Genomic DNA, 25,247 nt, shown 5'->3' on the forward strand with positions numbered 1-25,247 from the left:
ATTTACATCTGATGTGTAATAGGTAAGTGGAAAAGGACATATCTGCTCTACTTGACTAACGAGAAGGATATTATTGTGTCAAAAACAAACAAATGACATTGTTGTTCCATTTCTAATAGTTCAAGTGCACATCTACCCCATTTGACTAACATTTATGTGCCAAAAACAGACTGATGATAAATTGCTCTACTTCCTCTAGTTTAGAGGAATTTTTGGACAAGAGGGGTTGCTCCAACCCGAAGATTGTGGGTTCAAGTCACCAAGGGAATGAAAAGAAAGAAGCTCCTGAGGGGAGGGGTTAAAAAAAAAAAGGAATTTTTGGGCCTTTTTCCCTTTTAGAAATGGGTGAAATCCATCTATATATTGAATTGGACAGTCAATTTTGATTTTTTGTTCCAACTTTGATATACATATGAAAATAACTTTATGCAAATATGCTCTGAATGAAAATCATAGTGTCTAAAAAGTGATGCAGAAACTGCCATAAAATGTCATTAAAACTTCTGACTCTTAAATCTCCACCCTTCATTTCTTATCACCCTCTCATTTCTCACTATAGTCCCCACTAATTTGCCTCCTTTCTACTAGATCTTCTTCTTTCTTTCTCCCTACTTGAGAATTTCTTGCATAATACATTTCCACTCTAAACACTTTAACCTATCATATATATACATAATCATACAACACTACTTTTATAGCAGTGTGCAACTTCATTTTATTGAACTGAAGGAACAAACACTAATTAAACGCCCTTCTCTGTATTCTTCTTGCTTTCTTCTCAGGTATAATTCTCAGCTACTTGCTTGCTTCCACTCCAAAACAATTAATCTGTTTTTTTGGTAAGAATTATAATATGCTTAAGAGTAGATAACCCGTTTCCTATATCTTTGTTTCTATTGCATTCTATTCGTCTCAGTTCCTTTCTTCTTTCTAATTCTAAAGAGGAAGAATTTAAGATTCCAAAGTTCGAGAGAACAAACAAAAGAGGAGACAAAAGAAAAGGATAAAAAAGAGAACTAAAGAAAGGAAAAAGCATTGATAGAATTGGTAGGAATCTGGGCTAGCATTCCTTTTGGGCAAATAATAAGCGGGAAGTAATTTGAACTCCCAAATAATGAACTTATCCACATCAGGTGCATATACCAAATATACACCTATCCCAAAATATTTCAGTTCTTTACTTGTGTTTGATGTTTCTTCTATTGAATTAAAGAGTGCTACGAGTAGTGGCGAAGCAACAACCAAGGAAGGGGTTCAACTAAATTCCCTTAGTTATACAATTATACGAGGCGAATAGGATTAAAAAAAAAAAAATCGTCTTTTGAATCTTCTTGTATTGACAAAAGTGAATCAAAAACTGCTTATGTCATATGTTCGATATTTTTAATTTTTTCGGTTCCCACATTGGCTACGAGAGATTGATGTGCATATGATTTTCCTTTAGGGAGGAACAACGCTTCAAGAATTTGAAGTAATTTCAGGTTTAGTTGGAAAATGGCACCCAATAAGAATGGTCGTGGCAAGACAAAAGGAGACAAGAAGAAGAAAGAAGAGAAGGGTATTATTTTTTATTTTATTTTTTGTTACCTTTTGGGAGCTGAGAACATTCAATTAAGTTTCATATTTTCAAAGACGAAAATTCTACTATAATCATCTTGTTAATTTTTGTTTTTGAAATTTTGTTTGCTTTGCAGTTCTTCGGCCGGTTGTTATGGATATAACAGTAAACCTTCCAGACGATACTCATATTATTCTAAAGGTTTGTAATTTCTGTAAGACAAAGTTATGAATTAACACTGAATCATTATTTGAAATATTTGAGGAAAGAATGGGCTAAAAGTTCATCTACTTTGCAAAGTAGCAGTTGGTCATTTCGTTAAAATAACTTGTTGAAGTAGTACAGAAATAAAAAAGCCTACACGCTACAAATTGATTTGAGGAAATATAGCTGTAACCTCAATATATATTCATAAAGTGATACTGACACGTTTGTGTTTGCAGCATTTGTTACACAATTCGAGAAAATAATTGATACTACATGATTTTTACAATTTCTTCCAAATTGACCACCTTATTATCCATATTTAATTTATTAATCCTTCTTTTTTTGCTTTGGCAGGGAATATCGACTGATAGAATCATTGATGTTCGTCGATTACTATCGGTGAACACAACAACGTGTAATATTACCAATTTTTCATTATCACATGAGGTAAGGCCGCAAGGACCAAATTCCGATTCTGCATGCCAACAAGTTTGTAGTATCTTTTTCCCCTTTTCACTAATCGCACCCAAAATAAAAAACGAGAAATGTGAAGAAAACCATTTGTCCATGTATATATAAATATAAACTTTTCACCTTATGCACAAAATCAAAAAAAAAAAAAAAAAAAAAAATCGAAAATCCACGTTCTACTCTTGACTTTTTTCTATTTCCAACTTGACTTCTCTCTTCTTCTTCTTTTTTATTAAAAAAAAAAATACCTTTTTTCATCTTTTCCTTTCCTTTTGCGGAAGTTATGGTGATCCATGCTTTAAAAGGGAAATTATTACAATTTACAAAATGGAAATGAGGCGAGGGAAAAGCATAGAGGGGACAGTAGGAGTTGAACTCAGAAATTACGGTGTTCGACTTGCTTTTATACTGAAAAAAATACAGTATTATTTAAGGAGTTGATCAATATCTTTTGAAACTATAATTTTCTTAAATGGTTAGGCCAAAAAAAAAAAAATACTGTAGTATATTTATACAGTACCTAAATGTAGAGATTTACTCATTTCATAAACTAAAGTGGCTGTTTGACAATGAATATTTTTCACTTTTTTTTCGGAATTTAAAAACACCAAAAAGTTGATTTCATTTATTCTCACTCTAAAGCACTCACAAAAAGTGAATAATAACTCCAAAGTATATTAATGTCCAAACACAACTCCAATTTCTAAAGTATCATTTTTTGCTTTGAAAACAAAAATTACTTTTTTTAAATTTCACATTTTTCATGGTCAAACCCTTTGAATTTACTCCCTCCGTTCACTTTTACTTATCACGTTTTGCTTTTCGAGAGTCAATCTGCATAGACTTTGACCAATATTTTAAGATGTATTTTTTCATTATATTAATATGAGAAGAATTGCAAATTATAGTATTTTTAGTATAGTTTCCGAATATCTAAATTTTAATTTTTAAATATTAAATTAATCTAATTTAATTTAGCTCCAAAGATTAGTCAAATTGACTCTCGAGAAGCAAAACATGACAAGTAAAAACGGACAGAGAGAGTACACGATAATTTAACCCCTCTAGTTTTGACATTACCATTTAAACAGGTAAGGGGCCCACGATTAAAAGACAGCGTGGACGTTTCGGCACTGAAGCCATGCGTCCTCACACTTGCAGAAGGTGACAATACTACAAATTTCACGCAGTGACCCAATTTTATCGTCAAGCTTTTTGATTACTAATTCTTTTTGCAGAGGAGTACGACGAAGAGAGCGCAACGAGTCACATTAAACGACTGCTGGACATCATCGGCTGTACGACGTGTTTTGGGCCGTCAAATGGCAATAATAATTCTTCTACTACGCATCATGACACTACTAAGAGCGTTAAGAAATCGAGTAGTAAGCCACGAAGAAACAGCAAATACAAACAATCTCCTTCACCGTCGGCGGTGGATGAAGATGGAGAAATGAGTAGTCCGAAGATTGGTAGCTTCTACGAGTTCTTCTCCCTTTCTCATCTCACGTCACCTCTTCACTGTAAAACTTCTTACTTTCCCTCTTTTTTTTCAACTTAATTTGTTACTCAACTAACAATTTTTATCTTCACAAAGTTACTCAACTTTATTTTGTAATTAAAAAAAAAAAACACTCAACTAGTGTCATTTTGTCAACAAATTGTGAAATAGCAATAGTTGAGTGACTTTATAGATGAAATGGAAATAATTGAGCGACTTTGTTGATGAAATGGAAATAATTGACTTTCGTGTTACAAACCAAAATTAAGTGACTTTGTGGGATAAAATATTTTAGTTAAGTAAACAAATTAACTTCTCTTTTCTCTCTAGTCAATTCTATCGGTATCATCTGCTTGTACATTTTCGAAAAGCGCATTGCTTCTGCAAATAAACGAATATACAATTCTATGTTATTCAGCATTATCATTATATTTGAGGAGTTAAATTTTGTTTCCTAACTACATGATTGTTTTACATTACTAAGGTCGTTGTTTCATAGCTTGTTAGGAGTTAAGTTATTCATGTATTAAATCCTGCATAAATAATATTTCTTTTGTTTCAATTTGTTTGTCTTACTTTTCTTTTTAGTCCGTTTCAGAAACACTGTCTCTTTCCTTTTTTGGCAACTTTAGTTCCAACTTTTCAAATGACATGTTCAAGACCACAAGATTAAAGGTCATTAGGATACATTATACAGATATTTTTAATTTAAGACAACAATATTCAAAAATCTTCTTTACTTTCTTAACTTCGGATCAAGTCAAAACCAGACAAACAAATTAAAACGGAGGGCGTAGTACCATGTTTGGTAGCATTCTTTTTATGTGTATAAAATTCAACACTCCTGATAAGGTGAAATTTAGAAACCTACATAACTACTACATGTATAAGTTATGAGGGAATTCATGTATTATTTTATGCAGGATAGAAGATCGAATAACTAATACATGAATAACTATACTTGGCAGTTGGCATAGCTAACTCCTGCATAAAATAATTGACTTTAAATATTAGAATAAAATACTTTAAGAAATTAAAATTTGTCATAAATTTTATTATTACCATTCTCAAAATACTTTTCGTAAATTTCATGATGAATGAAAAACCAAGTGATGTTAAATCATAAACCATAAAAATGAATGTTTAACCACTTTAAAAAAGTATTTTCTCTAAACATGTTGGATGTTAACCATATAAATAATCCTTTTGTAACTACTTAACATTGAGTGCTAGATTAGATTAACTAATCTTGGTGTAAACATCAGGTGCGCGTATTTTATTTTTTATTTGGTCAGTGCCAATTTTCGCACGATGAAGTACCTTGAAAGGTTGTCGCTTGAACTTTGTATGCCATTACAAAAGCAAATTATTCTTTTTACTCCATAATTTTGGGCAGTACCCATAAAAATGTAGAAATGTTAATAGAAAAGAAATAATCACCTGAGCAATATGACATAACCTATAGTAGAAAAGATTGATCTTTGTCTTTGGTATGCAATTTAATGCCTAAGGCTAAATATATAATGCAAGTAAAGGTCTGCTGAAGATACTATATCTGTATTTACTGATCAAAATCTGTTAAAACATCTTTATCTATATTTTTGTGTGTGTGACTCTTCGCATCTCAGTTGATGTTTATATTCTTTTTCCTTCTCATATTATAAGTTCAATATCTTCACTTTGACAAATCTCTAAAAAATTAATTCCTGTAACTCTATATATGTTCCTTAATCTTAGAACTCAACCAAGATTTAATTGTGTAGTGAGCAATCCTAATAGGCACCAAGTTTCTTTACCTCTCGTCTGATACATGTTGGAGAAAGGACATAAAAAATAACTAGATGGCAAATTATCCCTTTTAAGATCTGCCTTTCATCTTTTTCTCTTAGGGAGGGCATTCATTTCTGATCATCACAGGTGACTCCTTGCTTTATTGGAGCTGTGCACTAACTAAATTAACCACAATTATTGCAGTTATAAGACGGGGAACAAGAAAAGCTGATGAAGTTTTACCAAATAATTATCTTTTCTCACTTGAAGTAAGCTTCTTTCTAACTAGATTCTTTCTGTTCCCTTTTCCAATAATTTGACTAATGCGATTTCAGATATGGTTTTTAATGTAAACTTTCAGATGTGTTTTAACCATGAAATAATCCATTAATGGCATCTCTAACTGTTTGCAGGTGAAACTCTGTAACGGGAAGTTGGTTTTTGTTGAAGCCTGCAGAAAAGGTTTTCATAACATTGGAAAGCATGGGATACTTTGTCACAATATTGTGGATTTGTTGAGACAATTAAGCAGGGCATTTGACAATGTGAGTTAGGCAGATAGTGTTTTCTTCTTCAGTTTAAGTGTGAGCATTTGCTTGCCAGAATATGTACTCGCTGAACTCTTAACATAGGTGATTCCTCCTTTCAGGCCTACGATGAGCTCATGAAAGCATTTTTGGAGCGTAACAAGGTGCCATCAATATTTTTAACCACATTAAATTCACGAGTGCTTATAGCGAAAAAGATATCCTCTTCTATTTGAGACCCTCATGTACGCAAAGGATGTAATTGTTTTTCTTTTTGCTACAGTTTGGGAATCTTCCTTATGGTCTCAGAGCCAACACATGGCTTATTCCCCCTGTGGCTGCACAGATGCCATCAATCTTTCCATCTCTGCCTGTGGAAGATGAAAAGTGGGGAGGAAATGGAGGTGGTCTAGGCCGAGATGGGAAAAGTGATTTATTACCTTATGCGAGTGAACTTTTGTTTGTTGCATCTATGCCTTGTAAAACAGTAGAGGAGAGGCAGGTTCGAGATAGAAGGGTTTTTCTTCTTCATAGTTTATTTGTTGATGTTGCGATTTTTCAGGCCATCTCAGCTGTGCGACATGTAATGGAGAAAGTTAAACCAGCTCATTCTGATGCAAACAGAGAAATCATTTATAATGAGAGAGTTGGGGACTTGAGCATATCTGTCATCAAAGATGTGTCCGATGCTAGCTGCAAAATCGATACCAAAATTGATGGATTTCAAGCAACTGGAATAGCTAAGAAAAATCTGATTGAAAGATATCTACTCAAGGGGATTACTGCTGATGAAAATACTGCTGCCCATGTAAGTAATTACTAAAGAGAATGATGTTGATCTACTGTTTAATGTCTGAAGCCTTGCATTTTGTTAAAATGAAAATTGCTGGACTTTGAGTTCAGGATATTGCCACTTTAGGTGTTTTGAATGTACGGCATTGTGGTTATATTGCGACTGTAAAAGTTCAAAGGAAAGCTAGTGACAAAGTGGGATCTCCATCGGAAAGCATTGAACTTGCTGATCAGCCTGATGGTGGTGCAAATGCCCTTACTATCAACAGGTATTACGTGTTTCTCAGAAGAAGATTGTGAATTTTCTAGTAAGTATGCATTACAGAGCCAAAGTATGCATTAGTTGATCTTCCATGGTGGTTTCATGAAACAGAAGATATAGGTCTCTTTTTTCATTCTTTTTTTTTTAAAAGATAAGTTAAAACAAACAATAAAGCTATATTACACTTACTGACAGAAAGAAATATCAAGTTCAATAAATCTGTATGCTCAATCACTTAAAGAAGAGAAATTTTAGGAGGCAGAAATTATACCGGAGAAAATGAATTCAACTAGAGCTAATTACAAGATGGCATGTCAGAAGAGCACTGCATTCTGATAGCTAAATATATATGTCAAAGATATGCCCTCGGGGACGCTTAAGTGATCACCAGAAATTTACAGATATTAGCTGATGCAAAAAAAAAAATTGATATTGGAAAGACCTTATACCTCTTTCTTTGCATTTGTGATCTTTTGAGTATAGTGCCAAAACAACAAAGGGAGAAGGGGGGAGGTTAGGGATGACTCCATCTTCAACGTTAGACTGACTTGATAAAACTTAAGAGCCATGATTATGATCTTAACTTCCAGCAGTCATTCTAAAACTTTTGAAAACATGGAAAATATTATGCAAGTTCCCTGAATTTTCTAAATATTTAATTCTGTATTATCTTGGATGTTTAGGACCCCCTAACCCCTGTCAGGTTATTTATCCTTTACTAAAGATTTATTATGGTTTTTCTCTAACTAGTTGCAGTCTGGTAATAAACCAACCACTGATTCTGATATTTCTAGGACAATTTGCTAGTGTGGCTGTTGTTCCCTTGATCTTCTCAAGTCCGTTATTATCTAAACTTCCTCCTTTAACATTATATCTTGCAGTTTAAGGTTTCTGCTTCATGAGAAAAATGACAACAAAGTAATGCATTCAAAATCCTCAGAATCCGAAGAGATCAATCCCTCTCGGACATTTGTCAAGAGAATAGTAGAAGAGAGTCTTCTCAAGCTTCAAGAACAGAATATAGAAGGTGACTCTTTCATCAGATGGGAACTTGGAGCGTGCTGGATACAGCACTTACAGGATCTAAAGAAATCAGAGAAAGATAAAAAAGCTCATACAAAAAAGACAAAAAATGAGATCAAGGTTGAGGGACTTGGAATCCATCTTAAATCCCTTAAGAACAGAAAGCAGAACAAACTCCAGTCTGAAAGCTTCAAATCTGTTGCAGATAGTGTAGATGGGAGATCAGAAAAAGTTGTCTTGCCATCTGGGGATTCTCAATGTGAGACTGATCCCAATCAAAATCAGCTCATACTGAAGTCACTGTTGTCTGATGATGGTTTTACTCGTCTGAAAGAGTCAGAGACCGGACTTCACCTTAAGGTGGCAACTAGCAAGTCTTAATTATTTATTGACAGGTTACTTCATCAAAAAATGTTTATTGACAGGTTACAAGATGAATTTAGTTGAAGTATGTCTTCTAACACACTCTTTGGTTTGATAGTCTGTGGAAGAGCTGATTGAGATGTCACAGAAGTACTACAATGAAGTTGCCCTTCCAAAATTGGTAACATGCAATTTATTACCTTATAGAGGTGCATTATAAAGAAAAAATGTACTGTATAGAGATCAATTTCTGCAAAAAATTGGTCTCTTGCTTGTGTCTTAATTAATAAATGTACTACAGGTTGCGGACTTTGGTTCTCTGGAACTCTCACCAGTTGATGGTCGAACCTTAACTGATTTCATGCATACCAGAGGTCTGCGTATGCGTTCGCTTGGACAAGTTGTAAGTCTGTGATCATTTTGATTTTTATATCCTTTGGAACTTCTTGTACATCGGTAGGCTGTAGCATCTCTATGATATTCTGGTTTTTATCTAAATGCCAAGAAAAAATAAATTCCACTTTTTCTATCTGATTTACTAAGAAGTTTGTTTTATGCCGTTCATAAAGAACCCTTATGTGTAAACTATCTTCTTTTGATATTGTATAAACTCTTGAATGTCTGGACTGCTGTTCAAAGACCTATATTGGTATCCCAGTTATCATTCTAGTATGCATAAGAAATTAAAGTGCCACAAGACTCGTTTAATGACGTTGCAAATTTATTACTACATTGGAACGCATCGAAGATAATCTGAACTTTGAACTTCACATTCGTCATCTCTTAAATGCTGCCTCTACATTGATCTGGTAGGAGATCATTCTACATTGATCTGGTAGGAGATCACTATGAATGTGTATGCAACTGTGAGAAAATATTATTCTCATTATTCTTTGTATGAACCATTGCTATTTGTTATCTTTTCGGCAGGTAAAACTTTCAGAGAAGTTATCTCATGTGCGATCTCTATGCATACATGAGATGATAATAAGAGCTTTTAAACATATTCTACAAGCTGTTATCGCTTCAGTCATTGAGATTGAGGATCTGTCTGCAGTAATTGCTGCTACCTTAAATATGATGCTTGGGTTTCCTGAAAATGATGAACCAAATGAACATCATGGCATTGACCCATTCATGTGGAGATGGCTGGAGTTATTTTTGAAGAATCGATATGAATGGGAGACTGGCAGCTTAAATTACAAGGATCTGAGGAAATTCACAATTCTTCATGGTTTATGCCATAAGGTATTTCAAATTTGTGTAATGGACCGTTAGGAATGAACACAATTCTTTGCATTATGCATGCTCTTGTGTTTGGGTTGATAAATACTGTCCGAGTGAAAAAAGGGAAGTGTTTCTAGCAATGACGAACTTCAGTTTTGTGATCAAAGCCAAGGAAAAGCAGGAATACTCATTTCGTTTGTATACATCAAACATGTATAGTTATGTTGTTGCATTTGATGGTTAGTAAGATGCACAGAATTTTATGGAATGTTTTAAAGATCAAGGAACATATGCTTTTTTTGTCAGGAAATACCAATACTTATGGTAGGAACTACAAACGAATTTACATCTTGACTATCTAACATTATTAGTAAGATGTATCAAGTAGTTAGAATTATCACCAACTATGATACTTGAGAAAAATGTTTGTTAAATTGGTGGTAGAACCAAATAACTATTAACTAGTTTGACCTGTTCTTTAATCAATACGAGTAGGCACATTATTTGTTGTATGTCACATTGTCACCTATTTTGTCGATTTAGTGCGGGTTGTTGGTGCATACCCTGTGCGATTTGGTTTTCCATTTGATTCATCTTTTCACGATTTGTTCTATATAGTATATATCGTATTGTCCAAAGGAAAAGAGCAGTGAAGAGTATACTTTTGTCTGTTCTAGGTGGGAATTGAACTTGTTCCAAGAGATTATGATATAAATTCTCCGAATCCGTTTAGAAAAGAAGACATTGTCAGCCTAGTACCTGTGCATAAGGTGATAATGCAAACCCTGCTATCAGATGAGATAATTCGGGTCTCCTATTGAATTTTTCTTTTTTCCTTTTTTTGCGAGTCACAAAATTTTTCCCACTTCCCATTGGATCTGTGTGTTTTATCCTCTGCAGCAAGCTGCTTGCTCTTCCGCAGATGGACGACAGCTTTTGGAATCATCTAAGACAGCTTTGGATAAGGGAAAACTCGAAGATGCTGTCAGCTATGGGACTCAGGTAACTAATATCCAAGATAGGAAAAAAGAAAATATCCTCGTATTACATTCTCCCGTCAAAAAGAAAAGAAACCTTCGATGTTATGTAGCTTATTATTGTCTTTAAGCATGCATAGATGATTAATAAAAGAGATTGACAAAAGAAGAAAGACCAAAGTTTTGGTAATAAACAATTAGATTTGTGTACACCGTTTGGTCAGTAGTCAATTTATTGTGCTTTCAGGCTCTTGCTAAGCTGGTCGCAGTATGTGGTCCCTACCATCGAATGACAGCCGGAGCATATAGCCTTCTAGCTGTTGTTTTGTATCACACTGGTGATTTTAATCAGGTATTCTTAAAGACTCATTAGATTAGGCCTAAATTCATGCTTTTTCCTTCCTACTGAAATATATGGCGTCTCGTCCTTTTACACTGTTCTAGTATGTTAATACTAGTGTTTACATGACAGGCAACTGTCTATCAGCAAAAAGCCCTGGACATCAATGAAAGGGAGTTCGGGCTGGATCACCCAGATAGCATGAAAAGTTACGGGGATCTTGCAGTTTTCTATTACCGACTTCAACAGACAGAGTTGGCTCTCAAGTATGTAGTTTCTCTAAGATGTCTAGTTGTTCAAAAATTTTGTGCAGGTGACAGTTATAAAAGGAAGAATTAAAAAAGAAATCGCATCCATATGTGATGTGTGTTACCAAACCCATCCCAACTCTTGGTTACCCAATGGTGGGAAACATTTATGTTGTCGACACTCTAGATGTCCAACTTGGGCATACGGGGGCGTTAAAGTTGTCCCGTTTTGATGAGGGAAATGGCTGCTGTATCCTTATATGATCTTGACCAATCCTCACTTAATGAGCTATCTTTTGAGGTTTGAGTTAGACCCAAGGTCCATTTTATAAAACATGAGTATTACTAGTGGGAAGGTGAAAATAACACCTGTTTGGAGTCAAGCTAGTTATATGGATATAACAACTGGAAACTTGGTAGATAATATGATCTTCAGACACAATTAAACTAACAAAATTGCACAGTTGACAGCTAGTGAGATGGATATAATAGCTCGAAACTTGGTGAGAATATGATCTTGAGACACAATTCAAATTACAAAATTGCATAGTTGACATAATGTGTTATATTATGTAGACAACCTTTTATTTTATTAGGAACTAAACAAACACTAACTGTGCACCTTTCTTGTACTCTATGATACAAAGATTTGAACCAACCATATCTGCTCCTTGCCCTTTCAACTTAAATCCTGTGCAACTTGCAATCATTTATGGTGTAATTTTAGTATCTTATGGCCAACTTACCTTCCATTATCCAGGTATGTAAAGCGAGCTCTTTATCTGTTGCATCTCACATGTGGCCCCTCACATCCAAACACTGCGGCAACATATATAAATGTGGCTATGATGGAGGAAGGGCTTGGTAATGTGCATGTTGCCCTCAGATATCTACATAAAGCTCTGAAGTGCAACCAAAGGTTACTCGGCCCTGACCATATTCAGGTTCTCGTTGGCTGATGTAATGAGTATTTTTCTTTTGGTTTTAGCATTCACAACTTCCCGACTACATCTGTACATATCTGGATAAACTGGCCTTAATCGGCACAATGCAGCTTCTATTCATCCTCCTTTTTTCTCAAATACATGTGTCGAACAATACATGTATCCTTACACTGATATCCAAATACATGAACTAACTAAATTCATGTATCACATAAATCAAAAAGTTTTCTTCTTCCAAGTCAAGGTTCACATTTCAACATTATTTATGTCTTTGACCATGTAACTAAAATAAATCTCTATATATCTTTCATTCAAGCTTTAGAGCATGGTGCTTTAATTTTTTGAACTTGATGACCGTGTGAAATTGGGATCTAGTAGTGCTCAAACCAGCACTTCTGGGGAACTGTCTTTATTAAACCACAATTAGACGTGTTCTACACTGCTGAACCTGGAAAAAAAGTATATCCAAATGCTCAAATCCGTGCCTGCATCTCTCTAATCTGCTATGCTTTGTCTTACCAGACTGCTGCAAGTTACCATGCTATAGCAATTGCTCTCTCTTTGATGGAAGCTTATCCTTTGAGTGTTCAACATGAGCAAACAACCTTGCAGATACTCAAAGCGAAGCTTGGTCCAGATGACCTTCGCACACAGGTACCTTCTGTCTCATGCACAAGGATACAAACACAAACAGACTCCCTCTCTTCTCAGAGAAGTGCTACATGAACAATTACATTTTCTGGGACTTTCAACAACAACAACATCAAGCCCAGTATAATCAAATTTTCTGGCACTTTACCACTTGAATATTTTTCTTTTACTTTTACTTTTTATTTAGCCAATAACAATGACAAATAACAGTCCAATTTGATTAAAAAATATGTTCTCAAAGTTTCATAAGGATAACCTACTGTAAGCATGCACGTAATTAGGTAGATAGTCTTTCTGTGGCTCCTTTCATATGCTGGCATTTAAGTAACGGAGTTGAGCGATGAGACTGCTGAAACATGATAAAGTTCTTTAAGGCAATTTCTATTGCTTGCTTGCTTTAACCCAACCGAGTTTATTTGTTGTGATCTTATAACTGAATGCTGCAGGATGCTGCTGCTTGGCTTGAATATTTTGAGTCCAAGGCTGTTGAACAGCAAAAAGCTGCTCGAAATGGAACTAGGAAGCCAGACGCATCAATAGCCAGCAAGGGCCATTTGAGGTATATAAGCACTTTTACTTTCTTAATTTCACTTGGATTGGATACTGTTAGACTTAATCAGCAAAGTATAATTTTAGTCTCAATTTATGTTTTACCTCTAATTAGATGGCTAGGTGATTTCATAACTTGAGGGCTTGAGTTCCCATTGTTTAGATGATCATTATGCTTGGCATTCCTTTATGTCCTTCTTCTTAAAAACTTTTGAGGATATGTTATGCTACTTTCTTCTAACTTACGCGTAAGATTTGTTGGTTCTTTTGTTAAATCAGAGCCCTATTGTTAGAGTCACATGTTGACTGAAGATGCAATTAGTCTCTTCATATGGTCTTGGCCAATTCTGACATCATGAGCCAGCTTTTCGGATTTATTTAGACCAAAGGTCCAGTTATTGAACATGGTATGAAAGCTAGACCCATCGTTAGGTTACTCTATATTAGGCTCCATGTTATGTTATTCACGTTTTAGATGTCTAGTTCTGGCTGTGCCGGGTAGGGGAATGTTAGAATCTCACTGATTGAGGATATGAGTTGTAGTTTCTCTGTACCATTTTGAATGATCCTCACATTATGAGCTAACTCTTGGGGTTAAGTTAGGTCCTAGGTCCATGTTTCTTTAACACCTTCAATCCACCTACTTACATTTGAGTTTGATATGACATTCTATGTGGTATATTTTGCTTGCTTTGAGAGTCTGAGTCGTTTGACTATGAATTTGTTTAGGAAGTGACAATGGTCTATGTCATCAACGTAAAATCTCAGATGTTACATGATGATCTTGTAATTTGCATTACTTACATGCACAATAACTTTTTCAAAAGAATGCTTTATGCCAATCTTATAATTTGCATTACTTACATGCACAATAACTTTTTCAAAAGAATGCTTTGGCATAGCTATACTAGAGACCGATAAGTGAAACACTTTGGTTTTGATCTTGTTATGACATGCTATCTTACTGGACAGTGTGTCGGATTTGCTCGACTATATCAATCCTAGTTCTGATGCCAAAGGGAGAGATGCTATTCTAGCAAAAAGAAAAGGCTTTGTCTCAAAGGTACAGGATGCTCATGATGTCTTTATATAGATATTTTCTTCTTATATGTTTCAAATATTTCAGCATGAAGGGATAAATGAATATAATCTGGGACAAAGTTGTATATGCTAATGCAAATATGGTCTTTATCAAAGAAAAAGGTTAATGCAACACAATTATGTTACTCTTATATTTTTGTCAAAGAAAAATGTTAATGCAATGCAATTATGTTTGTTGCTCCTCCATCCAATTTATATGATATTCTTTCCATTTAGGATGTTTCATAAAATTGTAATGCGATTTCACTAAGAAATTTTACTATGCAACACTCACGTGTTTCATCTCAAATTCGTTTAACAATTCAATTTTTTTAGTTTTTATATGATCTCTATCAAACCTTCAACGAATACTTCAATATTTTCTTCCACTACCAATAATATGATACATAAGTCTAATTATCGTATTAAACTTCGAGTAAGTGAAATGGCTGGAGGATGTAATAGATGAGCATAAACTGAGAAATTCAAATTCTAGCTTGTGCTGATTTGTTGGGAAGGTCTACCGTCCATAATGCCAGCACAAGACCGATAAGTGAAACACTTTGATTTAAAAGGAAACTTTGGTTCCAGGTAGATGCTTCGATATATGTTTCAAGCTTCCAAAGGTCTGTAGGCCTTCCTGTTATATGTTAATGCAAACATGTTGCACTGAAATTCAAAATTTACCTTATTTTATCTTTTACATTTCAGGGACTCTTACTGTTTGCTTGTTCCACATTTATCTGAAAGTAGATTTAGCTTGAAACTTGAGGCTTGCCTAGTATAAGCCTCCCTTAATGCTTCTTCCCTCCTTATACTTCATGCTTTTATTTCTCAGGTAAAGGGAAAATCTGATCTGACCAATTGTGCCACAGCAAACTCTGACAGTCCTAAAGAAGTCCTGAAAGTGGAGCAAGATGATCAGAAGCTAATTTTTAAAGATGATAGTAATTCCCAGACACATGTGGAACCCTTTGATACAATAGTTGAGTCCAATCAGAATGCAGATCGAAGAATTTCGGAGAACAAAAAACACATTGAACCTAGACCCTTGGTGGAGGACGCTTCATTGGAGAAGTGTGTTAACAGTGCTGTCTTATCTGAAGCTTATGCCGAAGCAGATGATGGATGGCAGCCAGTACAGAGACCAAGATCAGTTGGTATTTATGACCGAAAACTAAGACAGAGGTGGCAAGCCGTCAGCAAGGTCATTGATTACCAGAAAAAAGACTCAGTTTCCGAAGTTGGTCATGCTAGATTGAAGAATAACTATCAAGCTGGTAGATATTTTGTCTTAAAGAAAAAGACAACATCAGAAGGAAATAATGCGGATTACTATGTAGCAAAGAGTCCATCTCCCAGTACCAAACTTGGTCGAAAAGTTGCAAAAGCTATAACATATCGGGTCAAGTCTGTGTCATCATATGTTGGAGATGTTGTTGCTGAGAACTCTAGAACTGGAGGTGAGTTATTAGGTTCTTCAATGGAGAAGAAACAAGTTTCTGCAATAAAAGAGGCTGAACCAATACCAAAAAGGAGTTCCATAGTAAGCCTCGGAAAATCTCCTTCCTATAAGGATGTAGCAGTTGCCCCGCCAGGTACCATCTCTATGTTGCAGGATAGAGTTTCTGAAGATAAAGTTCCTGATAATCAAGAAGTTCTGGAACTTGGAGAGGAACAAAATTTTGAGCCAATAAGAAGCGATGCAGAATCCATTAAGGTGGAGGACATTCAGCATCTTGTTGCAGTTGACCATAAAGAAGGAATTAAGTTGAGTGATTTGGGAGGTGATGAAATTTCAGAGGTCACATGTCCAAGCATGTCAACAGTTAATAACAGCCATGTTGATGTTAGTCCAATGGAAGAGAAAGGTGTCGATACTCAAAACATGTGTATTTCTGACAATTCTCCCAGAGTGGATCTCTGTGAAAATGAGTCATCAAGCAATTTGGATGCAAGTTGTAACTCAAATGTTACCTTACAAGACATGGAGTACCCACAGTTAAAAGCTTCATTATCTTATTCAAGTGATAATAGTCGAGAACTGTCCGATAAACAGTTATCTGCATCAGCGGCACCGTTTAGCCCATTCCCAGCCATTGCTCGCATAGTGCCACTGCCTATGAGTGCTTGGCCAATGAACATGAGTCTTCATCCAGGAACACCCACAATCTTGCGCAACACAATGTGCTCCTCCCCTTATCAGTCATACCCTTCACCTCCTCCAACCCCAAACATGATGCACTGTTTGCCCTTTATGTGCCCTCCCTACTCTCAACCCCAGATGTTACCTCCAACTACATTCCCAGTAAACAGCACCACTTTCCGTCCCAATCATTATGCTTGGCAATGCAATATGACTCCTAATGCATCAGATTATGTTCCTGGCTCAGTTTGGTCTGGCTGCCACCCAATAGAGTTTTCTGTCTCACTACCTGTGGTTGAACCAATTACTGAGTCAACCTTGGTTTCGGTCACAAAAGAGTCATCTGATAATTCTGATCGCTCGAGTCCGGTACCATGCCTGCCTGTTGATCTCATCTCTGGAGACAAGGGTAAGGCAGAAGTAAATCTTCCAGCACTAAATGCAGTGGAGACCTTGGATGATATAGCTGAGGTTGGATCAGAAAAAGTGAGAGCAAGTAACGCATTGGCTTCAGAATACATTACCATGTCTGACAATCATTCACAAAAGTGTAACGCTCCAAATGAGAATGCTGGATCCTGTGATAGCCACATGCAGAGACACCCTTCCAAGACTGATGAGGAGAAGACCTTAAACATTTTAGTAAGGGGCAGGAGGAACCGCAAACAAACTCTGAGAATACCGATAAGTTTGCTGAAGAGACCATATACTTCTCAGCCCTTCAAAGCTGTATGTACCAGGGTTATAAGAGACTGAGGTTCCCAGCCTACCAGTTTTGAGCTAATTAAATCTAACATAGAGATTACTACTTGGGGTAGTTTTACAGCTTTTTCCAGATAATCGTAGAGCAGGATGGGCAGTTTAAGTGACTAGACGTTTTTTGCTGCTCGCATACAAAGTCTGCTGAGTGTTGATTAATTGCCCTGGTGGTACTCACAGCTTGATATTGTTGGCGTTCTGATATGCTGCATCAACTTGACTTGAAGGCTAGTTCTCTCGAACGAAGACAATATTGTTGTTATCCTATCCAACCCTCTGCCACCCCCAACAGGGTAAAAAAAATCATCCTTCTGCTTTGCCTCTGTTTTCGTTTTAAGGAAGAGCAAGATTTGTCATCTTAATTAATCATGAGAAACATTCTGTAACCTATGACCTTTTTTTTACAACGTTGCTTAGTGATAGGATAGAATTAGCATATCAATAAGCAATTACTCCCTCTATCCCAATTTATATGATGTAATTTGATTGGGCACGGAGTTTAAGAAATGAAGGAAGACTTTTGAATCTTGTGGTCCAGTACAAGCCAAAGATATTTGCGTGGTTATAGATCATCTCGTTAAACGTAAAAGGTAAAGTTAAAATTTAATTTGTTGTCAAATAAGAAAATGTGTCATTCTTCTTGGGACTGACTAAAATGGCAAGTGCGTCATATAACTTGGGACAGAGGGAGTAATTATTAAGTTGCAAAGAATTGCGAAATATAAGCAAGCTGATGGATGGTTTCGGGAGAGGTAGAGGTAGGCCGAAGAAGTATTTGAGAGAGGTGATTTTCAACTTACCAAGGACATGACCTTAGATAAAAGGTTATGGAGGACACAGATTAGGGTAGAAGGCTAATAGGTAGTTGAGTATTGTCTCTTTTATCCTTCCATACTAGCAGAGGCGGATCTAGAATTTGAAGGTGGCGGGTGTCACAATTTTCTTCAATGTACATCTTGTTAGGAACGTATATTTGGGTCGGGTCCATCTCTTTTTAGTTTATTCAGGTCAACTTAATAGGTTTTTTTTTTTATTTGTAAATATGAAAATTACATCTCAAAAATCAAAAAACGAATATAATTAGCATCTTAAACAAGGAATCATACTCATTAACACCCATTAACAACAAGAGTAAAATCAACATTTTCATGAAGAGACTTGCATCTCTTATGTATATTAAAAAATGAATTTGCACAAGTAAAATAACATCTTCAATAAGGAACTCACACCAATCAAAATAAGAAAAATAAGAAAAACTCTTCAATAGGTAAATACTCTATAAGTAAATGTAGAATTAGATAAACTACAAGTTCTCAAAAATAAATCATAAATTTCATGCTTTTTCTAAGCAAGGCTTACGAAATTTCTATCACAATTTAAGTAGTAAAGTGATTTGAATTGAATTTAACAATTATAGAATAGCATAAATTTTTATAATACACTCCCTCCGTCCATTTTTATTTGTCCATTATACTAAAAATATATGTCCACTTTTACTTGTAAGTTATATAGTTTGAAAAACAAAGACGTAATTTATCATTTTATACTTATTTTACCCTTATTATTAAGTACTCCAATTCATTTCTCATTTTATTTATTACTTATTAAGAGTGTCCCAAGTCAAATATAGACAAGTAAACATGGACGGAGGGAGTAATAAACAAATGAAATTATTAAAAAAAAAATGAATTTTGATCTCAATTCAAAATTCCCATTGAGACCCAAGTTTTTCGATTTAAATACTCACAGATTTGAGATTAAGAGAAATGCTTAATTTAAGGGATTTTGAAGTTTCTAGTTGTGTGTTCTCGCTAGAGATCACAGATAAAATAATAGAAAAGAGGAAAACCAATATAAATAATATAAAAAAATAGAAAATTGGGAGGGTCAAAAAGGGAATTACTGGTAAAAAGGAAGTAAAAAAGCGCAAAGAAAAACGAGAGTCGAAAAATATTCAAGATAGATTCAAACTTGTGTCTACAAGCAGTGGCACTTTTGTCTAATTTATGACTGGGGGTGGCAGGATCAAATATTTAACCTAATTTAAGCAAATTACAACATAAGTATATAAAAAAATTATTAATCAAGGGGGTGCCATGCCATCCTCACCCTAAAGGGTGGATCTGCCCCTGCATACTAGTAATCGTATTATATTCTTGTAGTTTCTTATTCTTAGATTTTTGTTACTATCTGTTATGTCTTGTACCTCAATTATAGTATTATTTTGTTATAGTTACTGTTCCATTTTTCAGAATGCTTTGTCATGCTATCGTTAGTATTTTGCCGTGGCTCCTTCACTGTTATTTCTATTCCATATTGCTTTGATATGCTTTTTCCTGAGCGAGGGTCTATCGGAAACACCCTCTCTACCTCCCAACGTAGGGGTAAGGTCTGCGTACACACTACGCTCCCCATACCCCACTAGCGGGATTACATTGTGTATATTGTTGTTGTTGATGTTGTAAAGGACGCTGATATCCTCTTACAAAAAGACTTTAAATGTAGGATCTCTGTATAAATAATCTGATTTACGCTAGTTATTCTACTTGGCACTGATGGGCGTTTTGCTTGAAATGTAGGTTTGCTTGATAACATAATTTTTGGCTTTTTGTCATTAAGAAGCAATAACTTTTTAACGGATGCTTCATTCACAGTTTAGTACATCAATGATAATTACTCCTTTTTTTTTTTTTTTCCTTCATGCTTTTCCTGAAATGCTACTCATTATCATTGTTTTGTATATGATGCAAAATTATTCTTTTGTCTGCTCTAACAAAGTGTATTTGCATCTGATCTATACATCTTCCGACGATGTACTCATATATTTTCTGCAACTGAGCAAATGTGATTACTAAGCAAAAAGTACTTAATTAGCTCTATCGATTGCCCTCTTGCAAGTCTTCATCCAACTTTCTCTCGTGATTTATTCTTTTTATTTTTAGCTAAAGTTTCCATTTTAGCCATTCCTTCTAGGGAAAATGAGCTAAAAGGCCTCTTTGAGAGTGGAATGAAGGATAAGGGATTTCATTTTCTTTTTTTATTTTTTCTTTTTTTTATTTCACAAGGTTGATTAAGTTTACATAGGGGCTAGATTAGAATTATTAAAAGTTTAAGGTAAATAATTAAAAGTAAAAAGATCCAAAAAAAAACAATAGCACCTCTTTCATCTCTCATACAGTCTATTTCTTATCTTTTCTACTCCTCCTCCTTTTCTTTCTTCTTCTCTTCTTCTTCTTCTCTCCAACTTCTTCTTCTTCTTCTTCTTCTTCTTCTTCTTCATATCTGAAAAGTTATACTATTTTTGAAAAGGAGTTCTTGGAGATTGTTAAAAATTCATCTAAAAAGATTGTGTTTCAAGTGAATTTGATTTTTTTGCTGTTTTGAAGTGGGTGTTGTTTGACATTGTTGAAAATGATATTTGGAGGTTGAATAAAGAACTTAAGGTCACTTGGATGTAATTTGGATTGATTTATATCAAAAACCTTGCTGAAAATTATTGTTATATTAAGCCCTTGTACTTGTTTATAAAAAGAAGATGAACCAACATGTTCCATATACAAACAACCACAATATGTTTAAGAAATCTGTTGTTGTTTACACATAGAATATGTACCATTTCAAGTTCTATGTATAAACAATCAAGATTTTTTAAAGAAATTATGGTTGTTTATATTGTTCTGGATAGTATATGCATAGTTTTTAAAATTCAAGGCTATTTATACATGGAACTTGAACTGACAAGAATTTTATATGTAAATAGCAGCATGTTTCTTAAAAATCTTGTGGTTGTTTACACTTGAAATCTTTGTAAGTTCAGGTCAATGTATAAATAATTAATTATGAATATTTAAAATATGTGGTTATTTACACATGAAACCTTTGCAAAGTCATGACCGTGTGTAAACAACCTCAAGCTATTTAACAGAATATGTAGATGTTTACAGGTGCAACTTGTGCAAATTTAGGCTTTGTGTATAAACAGCCATGGGTTGTTTAAACAATTTTGCTAGTTAAGATTTGTGTATAAGCAACCTCAAATTGTTTTTTTTTTTTTTAAATGTGATTGCATAAGTACGCAACATGTGCAAATTTAGATTTTATGTACGGATCAACCACGAGTTGTTTAAAAAAACTATGTCTAGTTACACATGTAACCATTGCAAGTTTATGTTCTAATCCTAAGATTACTTTACAAAGGAAACAGACTAATTCATGTCCATATGGATCTGCTTAAATTAGAAAAAAAAATTACTTCTTTTTAGTGTTGTATTTTCTTTAAAACCTGTAGGTGTTTACACTTGAAAATTGTGCTTGCACAGCCGCAAGTTATTTAAAAAATATGGGGTTGCTTAAACAAACCCTTGTTGTTTATAATAAACAACAAAAAGTTACTCAAGCAACCACCAGTTGTTTACGTAAGGATTACACTCTTTGTAACTTATAAGTATTAAAAAATCATTGACTATTTAAACAAATACTGGTTGTTTGCGATAAACAACTAGTTGCTCGGACAATCACTTGTTGTTTACATAAGAATCCAACTTTTCGTAAATTATACTAAGCAATCGGTGGTTGTTTAAACAAGCACCGATTGTTTACAATAAGCAACAAGGAGTTGTTGAAGCAACCATTTGTTGTTTTCATTCACTTACATTTAATTCTTCATTAAGTCACTCGATTGATGTTAAATTATATTTAAACTATTAAATTAGTATTCAATCAAGTAATCTTATATATAATTAATTGTTAACTTATTGATTTCGTAACTGTTTTATCGGATGTCCCTGAAGGGACTTCTTCATAACAATTGAAAAACGAAACTTTCATTCGATGGATAGTTAAATTTTAATTTATTGATTTAATTAAAATCAGACATCAATGGAGTGATTCTAAATAATAACTTATTGACTTGATAACAATTAAGTATCGAACGAGTCATTCTACGGATAGGTTAACCTTAACTTATTGATTTGATTAAAATCGAACATCAGATGAGTGATTCTATTTATACATCAACATAACTTATTGATACACCGATAATTGAACATCAATTAGGTGGTTCTATGAATAATGAACATTGACTCGATAACAATTGAATATTGAACGAGTCATTTTACATATAGGTCAATCTTTACGTATTAATTTGATTATATTTAACATCAATTGAATGATTCTACTAATGATTTAACAATAACTTATTGATATAGTGATAATTGCATCAAATCGAACATTAACTTACTAATTTGACCATCAAACGTGTCATTCTACATATAGGTTGACCTTAACTTATTGATTTGATCGTAGAAACATTAGTTGAGTGATTCTACTCATAATTTAAGTTATTGTTTAATACAACTACAAATTGTTTAAAAAACGAGTGAGTCGTTTAAACAATCACAAGTTAATTACGTTAAACAAGTCCAGGTTACTTAAACACTATGTGGTTGTTTACATTAACTTACATTTAATTCTTCATATGATGTTCAATTATTAATAAATTTATAAACAAGCATTAATCAGATGTTAATCTACTAGTAAAATTAGATTAACATTTTTATTATCATTAATTCAATAAATGTAATGTTAAGAATCACACTAGATAAAATGCGTCTGCATATACATAAAATGTATGGTTCTAGTGTATAATATTGTAAAATATGATAAATTATCCATCCAGTGTCATCCTCAAACTGACTTATAATGTTGTCATAACACATGGACAAAATATTTTGTGTAAACAACCAGAAGGTATTCTGCAGGTTATTTGTGTAAACAACATTGTGATCGTTTATATATACATAGAGCCTATATGTGCAGGTTCTCTGTGTAAACAATTATATGTATATTTAAACAACTGCAAGGTTGCTAAAACAACCTAAAATTGTTTAAACAACTACTAGTTGTTTATACATAAAATCGATATGTGAAATACCTTAGTTTAAACTAGGTACCATAGCTGGAAAAACATACCGATGAAGAATCCTTAAAATAATGTTTCTACTTTTTTCAAATCACTAGAATGGATATAATATATCTTTTGAAGTAGTAAACACTGAGAACCAAGCAATAAAGATAAATCTACATCAACTTAAATATTTTAAAATTTTCTCCCCTAATTCAAATGCAGAATTGAGGTTGAATGTTGTCTAGCAACTGAGATTGAAGAAGAAGAAGAAGAAGAAGAAGAATGAAGAAAATATTATGGCTGAAGTTGAGAAGAGGAGGAAGAAGGAAACGTATGGATTTTTAAAAAAAATAAAAATTGGCCCATCAGGGCATTTTATGAAGAAGGAAACGTATGTGTAACGTATGTGTTTTTATTTTGGGGGTAGAAAACTACTTTTTATATTTGGGCTTTAGTGTAAATTTTAAGACTTTGGGGTACATAAAATCTTAGCTTTTAAACGAGCCTAGCCTCATTAAATATTGAATCCCTTTTACTCAATTCTAGAACTTGAGTCTTTATTTCTTAAATAAAAGACTCAAGAGTCTCTTTTAATTACATCCCCCTTCCTTGTATCAGATAGCACCTTTCACAGGGGGATGGAATTAAAAGGGACTTTTGAGTTATTTATTTAAGGATTTAGGACACAAGTTTTAAAAATTGGGTAAAAGGAATTCTATTATAATTAGGTATTAATGGGGTTATGCTCATTTAAAAAAAAACATTTTTATACACCCCAAAAATTTTCTATTTACAAAACAAGCCCAACATATAAAAGGGTTTTTTGGCCAAAAGGGCAACAAAATATCCCATTTAGTCAGGTCATTTCAAAGATAGAGAACTTGCCCACATTCATCTTCATCTTCTTCTTCTTTTTCAATCTCTGCGCATTCCAGCCTTCCAAACGTCTTGCTCTCTTCAAACTAGGGTTAGATTTATCTTCATTGAACAAAAATGAAATCTGTATTTGCCTTCTTCTTCATCACTAAATCAAAGATTTTTTAATTTGTTTTACTTCTCTGTTCTTGATATTAATTTGTTAATACGGTGTTTGGGAATTTGCTTCAAAGGGGATAAACAGTTCATCTCAATGATTTAAGGTAATAATTTAACGTTCTTCATCGTTTTCTAAATTAAACATTTTTGTTCTTCTGGATTGCTAATAAACAACGTGTCACGTTGTTTATAAACAACTGCATGTTGTTTATAAACAACGTATAGTTGTTTACAAACAACTGCATGTTGTTTAAACAACTGTATGGTGTTTACACAAAGGACCTGCATTGCACATGGTGTTCACATAAACATCATATATTTTTTAAAATATCCATGTAGTGTTTGCACTAAAAAACTGCACATCCTAATGTATTTAAATACTCATATGTAGTTTAAACAACCACATGGTATTTATACTAAGAGTTTGCACTGCACATTCATGCTCCATGTAAACAACCAAACTTTGTTTAAACAACCATATGTTGTTTACACTACGAACCTGCATATAAATTCTCTATGTATAAATACCGATCGACTATAATATTGTCACAAATTCTAATATGTATCTTTGTAATATCCGCAGTGTTGTGACAATTAACGGGGGGACAAACTACTATTAGCAGTTGATCTACATGGTGAATGGATAGAGACCGATGAGTATTATAGTTGGCAATCGATGGGTGGTCTTACATTACCGATACTAGTGAGGAGGGAGGTTACGTATGATGAGTTTGTGGATATCGTCATTACTAGGTGTAAGTTATTTTGTGCGCCGAAGGATCTCTCAATCACTTACATGCTCAGTGTTGTTGCAACAGAAAAAGCACATTTTTCTTAAATAAAGGATGATGATGATTTGTTCACTTATTTAGCTGATGTTGACAAAGATGGTCATCGTTCGCCCATTCTAAG

At 34.1% G+C, this 25,247-nt stretch overlaps 1 protein-coding gene across 4 annotated transcripts; it reads left to right on the plus strand.

The window, feature by feature from the left end:
• The first annotated feature begins 521 nt into the window (after positions 1-521).
• Positions 522-17,920, plus strand: LOC132068601 (protein REDUCED CHLOROPLAST COVERAGE 1-like). Of its 4 annotated transcripts, none has more exons than XM_059462235.1 (25): positions 522-782; positions 1,445-1,558; positions 1,695-1,759; positions 2,120-2,212; positions 3,328-3,400; positions 3,475-3,759; positions 5,712-5,776; positions 5,921-6,052; positions 6,157-6,198; positions 6,318-6,536; positions 6,597-6,842; positions 6,938-7,095; positions 7,970-8,471; positions 8,593-8,655; positions 8,776-8,877; positions 9,405-9,722; positions 10,379-10,471; positions 10,602-10,703; positions 10,926-11,030; positions 11,151-11,284; positions 12,027-12,210; positions 12,733-12,864; positions 13,308-13,420; positions 14,383-14,473; positions 15,329-17,920. In XM_059462235.1, the coding sequence occupies exons 2-25, from the start codon at positions 1,495-1,497 to the stop codon at positions 17,390-17,392; spliced, it is 5,445 nt and encodes a 1,814-aa protein (XP_059318218.1). In that variant the 5' UTR covers positions 522-782; positions 1,445-1,494; the 3' UTR covers positions 17,393-17,920. The 4 variants fall into 4 exon arrangements, with proteins under 4 accessions (XP_059318218.1, XP_059318217.1, XP_059318216.1 ...); XM_059462234.1 differs by having other exon boundaries at positions 523-782; positions 3,475-3,565; positions 3,599-3,759; positions 6,318-6,842; XM_059462233.1 differs by having other exon boundaries at positions 523-782; positions 6,318-6,842.
• The last annotated feature ends 7,327 nt before the right edge of the window (positions 17,921-25,247 follow it).

Source organism: Lycium ferocissimum, chromosome 8, assembly GCF_029784015.1.
Source record: "Lycium ferocissimum isolate CSIRO_LF1 chromosome 8, AGI_CSIRO_Lferr_CH_V1, whole genome shotgun sequence".
Taxonomy (NCBI): Eukaryota; Viridiplantae; Streptophyta; class Magnoliopsida; order Solanales; family Solanaceae; genus Lycium; species Lycium ferocissimum.

What these genes read in the sequence shown, in the direction of transcription:
- LOC132068601 (XM_059462233.1), top strand. Translation starts at nt 1,495, where the DNA reads ATGGCACCCAATAAGAATGGTCGTGGCAAGACAAAAGGAGACAAGAAG. An exon ending in AGACCGGACTTCACCTTAAG is followed by an intron (nt 8,472 to 8,592) that starts GTGGCAACTAGC and finishes TTGGTTTGATAG; the next exon opens with TCTGTGGAAGAGCTGATTGA. An exon ending in CTGTCAGCTATGGGACTCAG is followed by an intron (nt 10,704 to 10,925) that starts GTAACTAATATC and finishes TTGTGCTTTCAG; the next exon opens with GCTCTTGCTAAGCTGGTCGC.